The sequence below is a fragment of the Pelobates fuscus genome, chromosome 1, assembly GCF_036172605.1.
Source record: "Pelobates fuscus isolate aPelFus1 chromosome 1, aPelFus1.pri, whole genome shotgun sequence".
NCBI classification, from domain to species: domain Eukaryota; kingdom Metazoa; phylum Chordata; class Amphibia; order Anura; family Pelobatidae; genus Pelobates; species Pelobates fuscus.
The window spans coordinates 392312340-392329107 of NC_086317.1; the positions used below are offsets into that span (position 1 = coordinate 392312340).

Genomic DNA, 16768 nt, shown 5'->3' on the forward strand with positions numbered 1-16768 from the left:
TGCCACATTGAAAGAACACACCCTGCTCGACAAACTGCAAAATATTACAAGACCACCAAGGGCACAAGAAAAAAAGGCACACAAGGGCATTTTTTAATTTGAAGCGTTCACGGTGTGTTCCTCCTCTGTCAATGTGAGCAAAGAAGAATTTTCTAGGTATGTTTAAATAATTTTCTAGCAACAACATCAGGATGTTATAACAGATACGTATTAAAACGGTTATAATTAGTGACACTATGCATTTTTTCAGTAATTGACCTGAAATGAGGAATATTTAGCTCCTTCTTTCCCATCCAAACATGTGTATGAAATCTCCTTTTTCCTACCTCTCCTCTTGGCTCTCACAGAGAACAAGTAGTAACTGATCAGGAGAACCCTATGCACAGGCCCGTTCATAATAAACTGACAGCAGCTGTAGTGTGTCTGCTGTCAGCTTGTTCGGCAATTCCACTTATCAGATCTGACCAGTGGAACTATGGATGATGGGCGTGTAAAATCACATGAATCACTAGTGGATAGGGTTTATGAAATTCAATCAGTCCCCATAAACAGAATTAAAGACTGACTGGTGGAGCCTCTTCCTTGCATAATTTGTTAATGCATTTAAAATTATATATATATATTATATATATATATATATATATATTTATATATATTTAAGGCATTCTGCATTTTAAATTACGTATGTATGACAAACACCACAGAACAGATGTAATAAAATAATTGCTTGAAATTCCTAGAAAAGTATGTGTAAGCCAATTCAATGAATTAAACCGGAGATGTTAATATGTGCAAAGTCTCAGTGTAAACCATGCCATTAAAATGGTTTTGTATGCTATGCGAGCTTGCTTACAAGGAAAGAGTTTATTTTCTGTACAAATATACGTCAATTAAGACAGTTATTATATGGTTGAGGGATGGGTCAGGATCAAGATTAAAGTAACAATAAGGAGACATACGTTTTGTTTCAATAATCTGGACCTAAATATTTGCTTAGCCATTTTAAATAGTAAGTTTCGCTTAATTTCCAACATAGGAATTTAGTCACTACAACGCTGAATGGTGGCAGATGGAAAATGCAGGCCACAATTGTTGATCTGGAAGCATTCTCTAACTTGGCTACAGTCATTACTTTAGTCTAAATGTTGCTACACATGCTCAGTCTATAACCTCGGATAAAGAAAAAGGCTTTTTTTTTTTTTTAAAGGAATTTAAAGAAACGTGTTGACTTGATAACTTGACAACATACCTTGCATTAAAGAATCTCCCAGAGACGGACTAGCAGAAACATCACTGAACATGGAAGAGCAATTTATATTATTTTCAGTCAAAGGTGGAAAGGAGGCAGAATTTGAATACGATGGACAGTCCAAACTCGAATGTTCAAGTAGTGGAATGTTATCCTGCTGGGTCTCCACCTCCTGTTCCTCCATTTCAAACAAGTTGCTGCTTCCTGGATCTATCAGTACCATAGAAAACACAAAGGAGGTGGGGGGGGGGGGGGGGGAGGGGGAATGAAATCTCTGTGTTCAAAGAACATTAAAGATCACTCAGATGCAATTTATTACACAAAGAATTAAAGGACTATTCAGTGCACCATATCAATTTCATCTTCAATGAAGTCATCATGGTGCCCGGAGGTCAAGAGTACCAAATGTTATCTAAAGGGTTGAACAATTTTTGAATGGTTTAACCCTAAAGTTCTCTTGACGGAGCCCATTAGCTCAGCCTCTCTACCTACGCCAGCCCCAATGCGGAAACCTTTTCCTTGGGCACATGTGATAGGCTGAGAGCATCAGCTGGTTGCAGCCGTGAGAGTCTAGTTTGTGTATATATATATATATATATATATATATAATTTTTTTTTTTTTTTTTATTAGGGTCAGGTTAGATTGTCAAGCTATTCTCAAACAATTTGACAAGATTACTCTGAGTGGGTGCCAGGACAGCATGGCACTATAAACACTACAATAGGCTGTAATGGATATGGTGCTTGGAGTGCTTCTTTAAATAGGAAATTTTGGAGTTTTCTCAAACTGTTCCAAAGAGCAGCATTAGAAAATACTTCTGCAACATATAACAGATGTGTCTGCTAGAAAAAGTGTATGGTGTTTACATGTTATGCTTTAAGGAAACCTCATTTGGATTAGAAACATGTGCTCCTCCCTTTTATTTAAGCGGTTTCATGACCAAGAAAAAAAACAAAAAAAAAAACACAGTTTTCTTAACTAAACTGTTAATTGATATTTGACATAAAAAAAGATATAAATAATAAATAAAAAAAACTGGAAAGAAATCTCCCGCTCACCTATTTTGGCCTAAAATGTGAAAAACCTTAGGAAAAAAAATGGCATTGATAGGGAGTGCGTGTAACTTCACCATCATAAATTATGTTAAGGAGGGGGGGATCTCCAGGTGCTGGGAAGAACCCCAAAACAGTCATAAATGGTTTGACATTAAACCGGTGGACTGCATGTGGACACTCTAGGCAACAACCCTAGATAGAGCTGAGTGGTTATGTTGTTTAGAATATCCATTTAAGAATATAAAAATAACAATAGCTCAAAGGTGTTAGATGAGTCTTAACTCAGGACCAATAAAATTTACATAGGATTCCAGAAACTCTTAAAAAGGGACACTCTAGTCACCAGAACAACAACAGCTTAAAGTAGTTGTTCTGGTGAGTATAGACAGTCCAAGCAAACTTTTTGTTGTAAACACCGTCTTTTCATAAAAATGCAGGGTTTACATTACAACCTAGGGACATCTCCAGTGACCAGAAGCTGAATTTCCCATAGAGATGCATTTATTCAATGCATCTCTGAGAAGATGCTGATTGATCAGGGCAGTGTTTGGCTCCACCACCTGGACTGCCTTCTTGACGATCTCAGCCAATCCAATGCTTTCCCATGGGAAAGCATTGTGATTGGCTAAGATCATCACTTCTGATGAGGTCAGCCAAGGAGGCAGTCAGCCAGCACCGGCAGGAACGATTTCACTGTATTTAGGAGGGAGGGGGAGGAAGAGTTGAAGGGGGCTAGATAGTGATACATGTTTGTGTTCCTTTAACTTTGGACATGAAGTGTCCATATCATAGAACAGATACATACTACTGCAAGATAGTTTAGACACACAATATATATATATTTTGCAGAAAATTTATCCTGGCTCGGGAAGATTTCAGTTAGAGAAAATGCAATACACACAACTCTCTTAAGGGAACACCCCAAACTCCTAAAGCACTTTAGCTTGCTGAAGCATTTTCATGTTTAACAGAGTGTCACATCTATCTCACTCTCTAAAAGTGCAGATTTCTAGAAGGTAGTGGGGATCCACTAATCTTAAAACTTGTTTTCAACACTTCACCTTTTTTAATGTGTTCCTTTAAACTTTCAGTAGCATTTTCATACAGTGAAAACTCACTAACATATTTTACCCTGATGTAACAAATAAAGAAGTAGGGATGCAAAACCAGAGATACACTTCTAAGGTGCAGGTATAAAAATCTATACAACCTTTCAATAGCGAAGTAGGCGATATCTATATAAAAAAAATCGCACATAGTGTATTACAGAATAAACATGGAGGACACGCAGGATGATAATGTGGAACTCACAAGATTGCAGTGATAATCAAGCCCATCATCCTCAGTCAGAAAATCCCTGAGGAAGTCATCTAGACGAAACGCGTCGGATTACACTATTTGGGGGACTTACATTGTATGCTGTCACTACCACCTTCGGAGTGGATTTCATGCGTTTTTATTTGGACCCTGTTGTAAGTGCATTGTATAATAAATTCTGTTAAGTTTTATCTACATCTCCACTATTATTTGGTCTCTTTTACCTTACAAGGAAAGATAGAAGATTGTGTTTCATATATCTCTGAAGATTTTTCTGACTGAGGATGTGCGATTTTTTTATATAGATATCGCCTACTTCGCTATTGAAAGGTTGTATAGATTTTTATACCTGCACCTTAGAAGTGTATCTCTGGTTTTGCATCCCTACTTCTTTATTTGTTACATTATTGTTTTTGGTGTTGTAAGAGGGCACACTTTTTGGTAGGTTTGCTGTCTTTGTTTTTTAGTGGTTGGGGTATCTTTATTGCCATATTTTACCCTGAACTTAAAATTTTAAAAGGAAAATTTATTGAGGGACAGAACACGGGAGCGTCTCTTTTGGAATTTTGACTACCTCCCCTGGCAATGGACCAATCGGCTGCACCCAGTAAAATAAAAAGCAGCTACTGTAAAGATAAACATCTTTTTGCCTTTAAAGTTTTAACTAAATACACTGGAGTTATGTAAAGTGCTAAAATTTCATTATAAACAAGACAACAGCAACACATTTCTCAATGAATGGCTTAGAATTCAGAGTACATACTAACACACACACACATTATTTGTATATAATATTTTGCAGAGATTATACACTGCTTAAAGTAGAGGAGAGTCCTAACCACGAGCTTACAGTGCAAAGAAGTGATACACAATGTTTATATGGGGTCAGGACGGATAGGAAGACAAAAAAAAGGCAGGTTTGTACTTGACACAAATCTCTTGCATGATTTTAATAGATGATACTGTAAAGTGAATAACAGTAGGGGGAGATTTGTAAAGAAAGCGTGTGAAAAAGGTGAGAAGATGATCAGTTTTAGACACACATTTCAGGTAAGTATGATGGAATTTGAAACTTTATGTTACAAGGATGTCAAAAGAACTTAGGAGGTCCAGGGTGTGGAATAGAAGTAAGGCATTAAATGCACAATGAATCTACTTTACCTTCATTGAAGGCTGTTCCAAAAGGCTCCAATGAATCAGAGTTATGAATCTCCAGTTGGGATGGAAGCTGGGAAGGATCATCCAAATTGCTCACATCAGGGGGAGGAGGAAGTGTGCTTGGCATGTTTTCACCAAAAGGTGCCAATGTCATTTCTGTTCCATTGCACTCACTATTGCGTTTATCTAAAAAGTGGGGGGGAGGGGGGGGGGGAAATTATACACATATAAGGAAACTAAATAAGGTGCTTGTAACATTCACCATCACAGTGAAGGTTTTTACAATGTTCTAGCACAGTGCAAATTGAGGTCAGCATTTTAGAACAATAATTGACATCACATTTCATACACTGTTTAATCGGTTTCTATTTTCATTGTGTTTAGAACGGTCTTTCATACTTGCTGTACAAACTGTAACTTTCTATAATAAAAGGGCCAATAACTGAACTACACCTTCCAGAATACCCTGTAGTGCCGTGATGTACTGAATAAACTCAGCACTGCCACTGAAAGTGGGAAGAAACTTGGCTGAGCTACTCTATAGACTGGCCAGGCTACTACAGAGGCTGCAAATCCTGGACATTTCCAGTAAATTCAGGGAGTTCAAACAGAAGCGTTGGTGTTTTGTTTGTTTTTATAATTACAATGTATTTCTTTTACATTCCTCGTTAACTAATACATTGATGCATTAGCTATATTAAAAAATAAAAGCATGAAAAAGAGAATGGTAAACTCTAGCATGGATTGTTAAAACCAAACATAAAATAACTCATCCAGATATTAAGAAACCACAGTCTCTTATCAGGGATCACCAAAAAAAAAAATAAAAAAATATTATATATATATATATATATATATATATATATATATATATATATATATAAATATAATAATAAAGATTAATTTAAGAATAATAAAAGATTTCTATTTTTTTACTTAAACCCAATATAAACTTTTGCTTACAATTAAATAGTAGTTCACTGCACAGAAAGTGGATCAGCAATTTTAAGAATATAATTTTAGGCAAATAAATAATTAATTTGTATACAGCACCTGTTTGCTCATGAGAGGGCTCCAGACACTCCACTAACCCTCTGCCATTCTTTGTTTCTTCAGTTGTATTGGACTCCATTTGTTCTGGTTTCCATGCATTGGAGGATGGGCAGAGAGTCTGTATGCAGGAGTCCAACCCAGGAACTGGTTTCGAAGTCTCAAAAAAGTCATGGTTTGTTCCATTAGCTGCTGTTGCCACCTTTACTTTAGCTTCATTGAAATTGCACAAGTCCTGTGCACCAAAACTGAGAGATGCAGCTGGGCTCGTAACATGGTTTTCCCAGTTCTCTCGTGCACTTCCCTTACATGAAGGGCCATTGGTCACTGGAGAAGACGAGCCATTCACTTGACATTGACTAAGCCCATGGCAGTCTTTGAGGATAGGTGACTTTGTGTATTTCCAGAGGTAGTCATAGTTTGCAGATGCAGGATGACAGGTGGGGTTGGAATCCAATGTAAATGTTCCCTGGGCATTTGCAGATACAGTGGGAGATATTCGACCATTGACTGGCATTTCACAACTTAGTCCTGAATAAAGAGAAGAAAACCTTAATGATGTATTTAGTGAAAGTAGAAGTCAGAATTCAGTCCCTTATAAATAAAAGTAATTTCACCAGACTATGAATTACACTTTATTGAATAGCCCTGTAAGAAGGGATGACTAATATTAACATCTATGGAGAAAAAACAAATACATTACTGGAGGACAAGATACTAGACTTTTGGTGCAAGAGAGATCTTCTTTGGTAAAAAAAAAAAAAAAGCTTTATTAAAAGTATGTTTATATTATACTAACCACTAAATAGAAATTATTTTTCCTTCAGGCGTGAATTTAATAACTTTCTTCAGAGAAACGGTTTCAGCAATGATCTCATTGTTTATTAACAATTCACATACACAACATGGATTGTTCACTACAACACCAGTTTGCAGTGATTTGAAAAACAAGTTGTACAATTAAGGCACCAATAGCCGATTTGCTATAATCCAATCTGGACTTTTTAGCCCACATTTTGGTTTTAGAAAATATACATCACAGTAACAGTATCTTGAAAATTACAATCAGCTAGAGTTGAGATATTTAAAGGAACACTATAGGGTCAGGAACACAAACATGTATTCCTGACCTATAGTGCTAAACCCACCATATAGTGCAAAACTCACCTTATTCCATTGGGGAAAGCATTGGATTGGCTAAAATCGGTAAGGGGCGGGGCTAAACACTGTTTTGGCTGATCAGCACTTTCTCATAGAGATTCATTGAATCAATGCATCTCTATGAGCAGAATTCAGCGTCCCCATGCAGTGCCCCCAGGAAGCACCTCCAGTGGCCATCTGAGGAGTGGGTAGGGCAATGTACATAGCCTTACTACTACTTTAAGCTATAGTTGTTCTGGTGACTATATAGTGTCCCTTTAAATATAAGAAGATTTGAAAGGGGAAGGATTTATTTACACATCGATACAACATTTGCAGAAGAGGTTATGTACGGGGTTGACGGGGAGGCAGTTTTCATAGGAATATTGCTCAGCCTCAATGTTTTACGTGTGGATACATACCCGTTGCTTGTTGGGGAAGTTTTAAAAGAGAACTGGTCATGTAAACTGGTTCTGAAGATTGAGGCAGCTGTTTCAGTCCTGAGGTTTTTGGTAATGTGGGTTGGCCAGAGCTATCCAAATAATTGTTTGCCTCCATATCTGAAATTTCAAACACATACCTAAATGTTAGATTCAGCCACAACAATTTGTTTATTTGTCACATAAAAAAAAGCCTTTCAATATTATTTGCATTTGAAACAGAAACTAAACATGCCATACAACGTCATGCCCTTTGGTTCACTGTTTTTCATGTTGCAATTTCCAGGCCAGGTAGTGGATGTCAGATAGTCACTAGTCTAGAGGCTGCAAAGCAAACGAGGCAAGGAGCACATTTATAACTTTTGTCTAGTCATACTTCTATAAGAAGCATTGAGAGAAAAGTGAATGCACTGTGACAGCTGCGATTCACAAGTCCAATGTTTCTCATACTTTGAATGCCAACACTGGAAGTAAAATAGATTCAATAATTGATTCTATTTAAGTCCAAAGCCCCTAGCGCACAAAATAAGTTACTGACCCACAACAACGCCAGAATAAATTAAAAAGAGAAAGTTAAAAAAAAAATGGGACCTTTGTCAAACCTCTACATTTTGTGTGTTTGGTACGTTGGGACATTAAAGCATCAATGTAAACACCACCAAAAAATACTTACATTGACCGTATTGGGATTCCACTGAAATGCCAGCCCAGTCAACAGATATACTGAGACAAAGTAGGGACCACTTTGTCGCAGTATTTTTCCTACGCCCTAAACTTGGCGGAGCTACCGCCTTCAAGAAATGCCCCAGCTGTCACCAGTGATGGCTGCCTCTATGGAGGATGTAGCACTTTCACACATGAGCCAGAGTACAGAATTGACAAGGGCTATCTGAAGATAAAAAAAGGAATATATTGACACATATTGGATCATTGCCTGATAAAGGAAAGAAAAGACAGCGAAAACATGCTGGGATCACACTTATCCCAGCATGTACTGGCTGCCTGAGAATGACAGGAGTCTGGATGATATCAAAATGTTCAGTCATTGGCAGATTTGTGTAGAAATTGTGTTGCTTTTTCAAAACATTGAATGTACAGAATATCAGCACCACTTGTCGGCAATTGGTCTGAAAGGTGAATAATCTGTATCAGCATCGGCTTTGGAAAAATTATATTGGTTGATCCCGAATCTGTTTACCAATATCTCTTTAAAGTTATGTTTGTTTAGCTCGGAAAGCAAAATAAATGAATAAAACAAACATCCCCCTAATGCTAACAAAATGTTTTATATGGGCAGAATAAAATGTCTAAGTATATAATTACTAAAGACAGGCTTTAATTAGATACACATATGTAAAATACTTTTATCAGGAATACAGAGGCTCTGTAAAATAAAATAATTTTATAATAGGTGCAATTCTGATAGAATATCTAATTTGGATATAGCCAAAATAATGTGAGATGTATACATATGGCGATCACACTGGTGCTTTATTAAATAATACATATCCCCTTGGTGTCAAGGGGGTGAACAAACCCGGTTATATCATGATTTGTGGAATACCATTGATCATATAATGGTTAAATAAGTAGCATCCTGTAGGGTGACCCCAGATATACTAACTAAATTAAATATTGGGTCATCCTAGGTATAATGTACTACTAGCATATGATAAACAACTTTTCAGTTGAGTGATGCAGTCTATAAATTAATGTATTCACTCCTTCACGGAGCTGGCAGGCAGAAGGAGGTATTTCATAGCATCCTTCCTTCCAAACTCCTTTTAAATTATGTGAAACGATGGCTATTAATAAGAGCAGCAACTGACTTCTATAGCACATCATAAAGAAACTCAATTTACACTGTGCCCCACCCTTGTTTATGTATCTAAAAAAAAAAAAAAAAAAAAAAAAAAAGAGCTAGAATTCAGCTTTCATTAACAAAGAGACCAAAAAAAAAAAAAGTTCCAACTGATCTAAACGTACACACTCCATTTGCTTCAATGTGAGCACGATGGGGATTGCTTGACACATTATTATTCTGATTATTACAAAATGAAGCTTAACCAGTTATAAAATGGTCTCCAAAAAATATATAAATAAATAAATATTATGATAATCAGACAAACCAGATGTAAGCTCTGTAAGGGGGGAATGACGCTATATAACAAACACACCATTTACTGGGACACCTACTGTTCAGCCAGAGTCACACACACCACACTACACACAATACACAGCCAGCCCCAATCACACTAACAATCAACACAAGTTTATTCCATAAAATGTTTTTTTTTTGTTTTGTTTTTTGACAAATCCCAATTTATAGAACAGGCTCCCCCAGCTAGGGTAAAACCATAAAGCAGGTAAGTGCTCCTCCAGTACTGGGAGCATTGGGGGGGGGAAGGAAGGGAGCTGATCTGAGCCGGAGAAATTAATGAGTGGGTTGATGCAGATTAACAAGGAATAAAATAGGAGGCCATTAAATGGCTGATTAGGCCTTGTGTACACATAGTAATGAGATGCTGAGTGAGACACGCACTTACAGCATTATCATCATTATTACACAGAGAGTGATTATAAACATCCCAGGTTACCATACAGCAGTCACCCAGTGCCATACAGTGTAATACGGACTATATATACACAGTATATCCCATCACACAGCACTGGGCTCTATACAGGGGGAGGGAGGAGGGGGTGAGAGCAGCCCGGTCCTGGTTCATGAAGTTGTGGAAGTGTTGCTATAAGAAGTCTCCAGCTCCCAGGAGCCCGGCTCAGGGATACCCAGGGCAGGGATACATACAGTGCTACACGGGGCCCGGCTGGATCACCCACCCACCGGCCCGGGGGAAAGGGGGGCTGGGACTGACCTGGGAGCCAGGCTGGAGAGGGAGAGTCTGTGCGCGCTGCGGCCTGTCCTCACATGGTGTCCCCGGCCTGGCCTGTGGGAGGTAGCAGGACGAGGCAAGCGGCTCCGGGGGCTGGAAGTACACACACCGTGAGAGCGAGGCAGGAAGTGCTGCTGGGAGCCGCCGGGTCCTAGAGAGAGCGAGAGAGACAGAGCCGCATTCACTTACACATAGCACGAAATGTGCTCCGATACTGAAAGGGGGAGGCTGCCGGGCGCTGCTCGCATTTATATTATTATTACAACAGCATGCTGTCCTGGGAGGCCTAGGGGAGAGGATCACTTTGTTCACACAAAAACAAAATAAGAAAGGGTTTTCATGGGGGTTTATTCATTAAACTGGGGACTGCAGAGAACTGATTAGAGAGTGTCACTTTTTAGGCCAATAAACCTCTAGACTGGATAAAATAAACAAATGTAACTATTAAAATTGATTTATTCAATAAACACCGAATTATAGTTGGCTGAAATCTATATAGCAAAATTTTAGAGGGGGAAATTGGATGGTTTGTTAAAATTCTCCAACTGGGTTAGAATCACAACTGACTGGGCTTTTTAGACAATTTTTTTTGCCTAAATTTTGTAATTTGGTTTCACAATTCAGTGTTGAGTCAATAAACCTAAAAGGTTTATTTACTAAACTGTGAGCTGTCACAAATTTAAATAAAAATGTACAAGATTAAACCATTGCTGTAAAATAGAGAAACTGGACATTTTTTATATTTTATTTTTTATGGGTTCAGCTATTTTTGTGCCATTTGAATTTCATTTTTGCTACAAATCGGAGTTTAGAAATAAAAACGTGAACTTTTTTTCCAGCTTGTATTTTTTTTTTTTTCATATTGTAAAACAATTGTATACAGAATACAACAAAATCAAATTACCATAATGAATAAAATTGGAAAAGCAATAAAATACAAAAACTTTAAAAAAATTATAACATACAAAGAAAATATCACAGAATTACCAGCTGGTGATTTGTAACTTTGTTTTATTTGTTTATATATTTTTTCAATAAATATTTTTCTTCATAGGAACACCTTGCACTGTATTTTTAAGATAACATGTTCAGACCGATTTACCTACATAGATCGATTGTGTTAAAATCCATGGTTAATAAATAACTAATACGTTCTCTTTTATTCAAGTCTAATCTCTTCCTATTCAATCACTCTAATTTTGTGCTGTGGGTCTTAAAATGTGTCTAGTGCTGCACCTTTATGAGTTGTATTCTACTTTTAGTTTTGCTGAAATGTTAAGGGGGCACTATCCCCAACATAAATGCTGGACAACCCTAGTATGTGACAGGAACAAATTTAGTCAACACTAACATTTCATCTTCACATAGTGTTTGTTTGTATCGGCTGTGGAACTTACAAAACTTAAAGGAACACTATAGTGACAGGAATACAATCATGTATTACTGTCACGATAGCTGTAATTTAACTATTTAGCCGCCTGTAGCCTATTAAAGGTGAGTTTACTCCCCTTCACTCCACTGCCGGCTCAACCCTCAAGTTAGTGCAATTAGTTGTAATATTTCCTTCGCAAGTTCTAAGTTTGCTGATCAGCCGAAAAGAAGCCCTACGGCCCTATCTTATCTGCTAAGAGTGTGTATTCATCTCTTCATAGAAGGTTCTCTTGGAACAAATAAGGCTCTAGATTTGCTTAATATCTGCCCTAGTTCTATCTAATTTCACTAAGCCCACTAAGGTAGGGTCCAATTTGTGTTCCAGCTCTAGAAACCTAAGCAGGTTATGTAACCTAATGATGGCTTCTGTTTTTGCATTTTTTTAGAATTGAAGATATCCTTGTAAATTCCCACTAATAACAGCCTTAGGGGCCTCTTACACTGATGGAACAGATACCCACAGGGTGCAACTCTTTTGGAAACAGCATGTGGCTTCCTTGGAGGTCTGCTCAAAAACCTGCACATTTTAAGTATGGAAAGCCTACAGGGTTTAGCAGGACGATTCATAAGGTCACCTTGGGCAGCCGCCTAAGGCCCACTGGTTAGACATGGAACCTTGAATTTGCTTGATACCATTCATCCTCCATATGTGAAGAATAAAAAGCGAGGCCCAAACCAGTTAATGGCCTAGGGGCATCTGAATACTTCTCTGCCTACAGCTCCAAGGGGCAGCAATGTTTTTAGTTTAGTGTGATAGAAACGTCAGCATGATCTGACCATCTGATCTAGTGAACTGACAAGCAGGAGACCTCAGCCACAGACTGTTTGGACAGTAAGAATAAATCTGTGCAGGAACAAATCACATGGGGGTGAGGACAAAAAAAACCAGCCCTGTTCTAGTGGATATCTCAACATCCAAAAGTAAAATAATTTCTGCTTTCTAACTGATTTGGCAATTTGCCCTGTCACCCCATATTGGGAGATCTTAGGATCCTAACCCGCATGCTCCTATCTATGACTGGACAAATGGCAGCATTAATGTCAACTCCTACGATTAGAGCACCAGAGAGACATGGGTATCAATAAAATTGGATAGGGCCTAGCGGTAGGGAAGGTAGGGAGTCATTGGAGGTGCACACATTTAAGAAAATATATGTTTCAGAGGCATTATTTTTATTGAGCAGAATGTATATCAACCCTTGTGGTGAGCCTTATTAACCAAAATCCTAATCTCATTTCTTTTTAGCAAAAATGCACATAATGTATATATAGCCTGTCAATGTAACTGAAATATAGTATTGTCTCTTGTATAAAGACCTTTAGCTTCCTTTGTGTATCTTAATTATACAACTTGCTCGTATGATCCCCCACCATTTACAAACCATGTCTAGTCTACACATGGTTGGAATTCAAGTGAGCAGGGTTTTTTTGGAATATTTTTTCAATGCATTATCTAAATAAATTATTTTTAAAAAGGGTGTGAGGTCCAAGCTGGAGTGTTCATTTAACTTGAAGGAAGAAGAGATTAGTAACTGAAGGGTTTATAAGGAATCCTAACTATTGTTTGTTCTGTTCTCTGTTATTTTGTTAATATGTAACTGAATAAGTTAAAGTGCTAAGTAATTTGATTCATTTTCCTTATTAATGAGATTTATTTTAACAGCTCATCTGTAAACAAGCTAATCAGTATATTTTATGTAGTTATTTCTTTAGTTTTTCAGCTTATTTTGGCATCTAGAGGCAGCATGAAATTCTCAAAGTTGATGTTCTGCAAAATATTAGTCTGTTTTCATTATCACCTACCGAAGAGAAATGCTCTAGTAAATTTCTTAATTAGCAGAATTACAACAACTATCATATGGGTTTTTCATATTGCCTTTGAAATGTGCAATAATTATTTTGTTATTCCATTAACTACTACATGAAAAGTATGCCTATGTTCCTATTAATTCTATTTTAAGCTTGTAGGCTTTGCCCAGCAAGTAACTATATCACATACCCAAGGTATTTGAATGGTGTCTATTGTTATCCTTGCAGTGCGTGAACTCCATGTTGGTACAAGGTACTTCTAGTATTTCTACTTAACATAAAAAGATCTTAATCCAGCCTGATCTTTGTTCCTAGTGATATGCTAAGTATCTCAGAAGGGTGCTCCAGTAAAGAAAAAATACATTCCTCAACCACCCCCAATCATGGGGAGGAGGAGACAGTAAGTAGCAGGACTTCCTTTTAATTTTAGAATGGACAATGTGGTCAAAGACAAAAGACTACTGATCCTATGACTGTCAACAACCAAATAGCTAAAGTGCACCCAGGCGTTCATATTCTAACTGAGCCTAAATGGTATCAGATAAAGTCATTTCTCAGAGTTTTGGCTGTAGATATGATGGTTACAGAGATACAGAGAAAATGTAAGCCTTATTTAAATTATTATTAATGGGTTACTTTTACTGGTGAACTATTTTTGCCAACTTTTGGCAATGAACAAATCTAATGAGATTAATGTCATCTCAAGGTAGTGTGGGAGAGGGTGATATGCTTGCATCATACCACAGACAGCCATGCAGAATAACTGGGAAGAGTCAGGAGACCTGAGAACCAGATAGGTGTTTGTTGTCGACTTAGTGGTTACAAGTAAAGTGAACTCGACAGGCCATTTACAGGTACATTTACATATAAGAATATGCTGAGTGCAGAGGTTATACTTTCAGGGCTGATATTGTTAATGACATGCACACTCAGCCATATAATTTTATTTACACATGACAATGTCACTCCTCAAGTATTGGAGTGAAGGTCTAGACACCATAGGGTAATCTGCTTCATTCTGGCTACCCTTAACCCCATCCAATGAAAGGGCGATTGGGGGGCTGCAAGGATCCTTATAGGCTCATTTGTCGTAATGGAACAGACATGCTAGCTGATACTTCTCTATCAGGAAGACATACAAAATTGAGAATTCAAAGTACATTTGCACGATTTTACATTTCCACTGTAAATTCTCACTTTTGTGAATACCCTGACAGACTCAACATAACAATTTTGCCACTCTCTTTATGCAAGGCAAAAATGAACCCCAGACTCTGTTATTTTGGAAAAGCAAAGCATTTAGATAGACCACGGCACATACATTATATTTTCTACCAAGAAATACAGATTTGAACAATGACTTGGGATGTCCAAGAAACAATACTGAAGTATTAATGTATTATAAAAGAGAAACCAATCTCCAGTCAAAATGTAATATCTATAAAAAGCAACTTTATAGTTTACTAACTCCTTTGTCTAGCATCTCTCATGAACCTGCTCAGGCTCACTCAACCTAGACATCCTTGACTAATATGTTAGAGACTGCATTTAACATAAAAAATGTGCAAGAAATCTAAATGCCATGACGATGTCAATATATGTATACTGCATGTGTTTGGTCCGCTGTTGTGGCGTGACAAGACTCTTATGTATATTATTTGCACAATAAAATACAGAATAATAGGGGGGCGGAGCCTGGCACTGAACCGGACCGGACGCCATCTCTCCCAGCTCCGCCAAATCCACATACAATCTCGACGATATCTCGGAAACGAGCAACCATCCGGCCCTGCAAACACCAGACACAGCCAGGGGACACCCCGCTGAATCCACAGATGCCCTTCCAATACTCCCCGAAGCACCTTAAGGCAAAACGCAAAACCAGGGCCTACTACAAGCCCTCATACCGCGACCTCGAGTTTCTCTGGGGCGGGGAACCTGAAGGAAACGCAGCGGAGCTGTGGTCGCCCCAAACAACACCTGCCAATACATCCATGGGGCGCAGAAATCAAAAACCCACACCCGGTAATGTACCTGATCACAGGGACATCGGAGCTATGCTCCAGCGGCACACCTCAGCCACAATGGCGGCCTCAGACCACCCACCCTCACCAGGGCCTCCCCACACAGCAGCCCCTGCAGCATCCCAGCTACAGAGCCCAGAAGAGGACACACAGCCACAGCCCACAGCATCTGCAGGTAACACTGAGCCTGCAACTAAACAAGACCTACTAATCTTATCCACTATGCTACAAGACATTCAGGGCCTACTACCAGGACTTATCCAAAGCCACTTTGCAGTGGCGAAAAACCCTGGCTCCCGTCACGGCCCGACTGCGGGCTGCAGGAGTGCCCTACAGGTGGGGACCCCCACGATCACTTTTAGTTACACACAAGGGGATCACACGAAAGATAACCACAGGGACTGATATCCCAGCGTTCCTCACAGCTATGGATGTACAGGAGGTGACGACAGCCACGGCGGACCCAAAGCACACCCACGGATGGGACCCATCCAAAGTGATACCATTTGTGCCAAGACCTGCAAGCAACGACCCGCCGGACACCTGACTGACAGGGACTCTACCAGCCCTGACCCAAACCCAATGGAGGGACTTGCTCCACCAGCAGCTCTAGGCTGCACAGTTGCAGAGTTGCAAAGTTTTAACGATATGACTTTATTCGCTTGTTTTCACCGAATGTCTTTATATATTTTTCTTTTTTTTCCTCTCTTTTTCCTTTTCTGTTTATCACTGCAGAATCTCCCACATGACCTTGACCACCCAGGAGTAGGGAGATTCGACATACTATAACATAACCAGGCACCCATAAAGTGATGCCTCCCATGGACCCAGTCCGGTTCTCTTCAGCCACACAGGCTCAGTCACTGACTCGTTAATACCCCCCCCCCGCTACCCCCTTGGTTAGGGGCAACACCTCCACCGAGAGGTCGGCCATGCCCGTAAGCAGGCAGCACCCCCTTCCTGAAAAGACGAGGGCACCACTCACACTACCGACACCCTAACGCGGAAACCACTAGATGTAACTTAAGACCTGTACCTGGTCCCAAGCTAGCTTTTACGTAAAAACAGGTCTCATAACGGTGGTACCACCTCTAAACATCTGCTATAGCATGGTTTACCGCTCTACCCGATAGGCTCATTTACAGATGCCAGCCTAGGTACTGGCCTTACTTAACACGCATCTGCAGTCTGAATACATGCTTA

The 16768-nt window shown here is 39.0% G+C and overlaps 1 protein-coding gene across 3 annotated transcripts in view; it reads right to left on the reverse strand.

Moving 5' to 3' along the window:
- Window positions 1-16768, reverse strand: part of BAZ2A (bromodomain adjacent to zinc finger domain 2A) — a 74176-nt gene that overhangs the window by 46421 nt on the left and 10987 nt on the right. For 2 of the 3 annotated variants that reach the window (XM_063427027.1, XM_063427013.1), the window contains exons 2-6: window positions 10284-10452; window positions 7393-7530; window positions 5834-6361; window positions 4784-4966; window positions 1250-1459 (exon numbers count right to left, since the gene is read on the reverse strand). In XM_063427027.1, the coding sequence (XP_063283097.1) occupies window positions 1250-1459; window positions 4784-4966; window positions 5834-6361; window positions 7393-7528 (1057 nt within the window). In that variant the 5' untranslated portion in view covers window positions 7529-7530; window positions 10284-10452. Of the gene's footprint in view, window positions 1-1249; window positions 1460-4783; window positions 4967-5833; window positions 6362-7392; window positions 7531-10283; window positions 10463-16768 lie in introns of those variants that run through there. The other variant, XM_063427020.1, reaches the window with a different exon arrangement.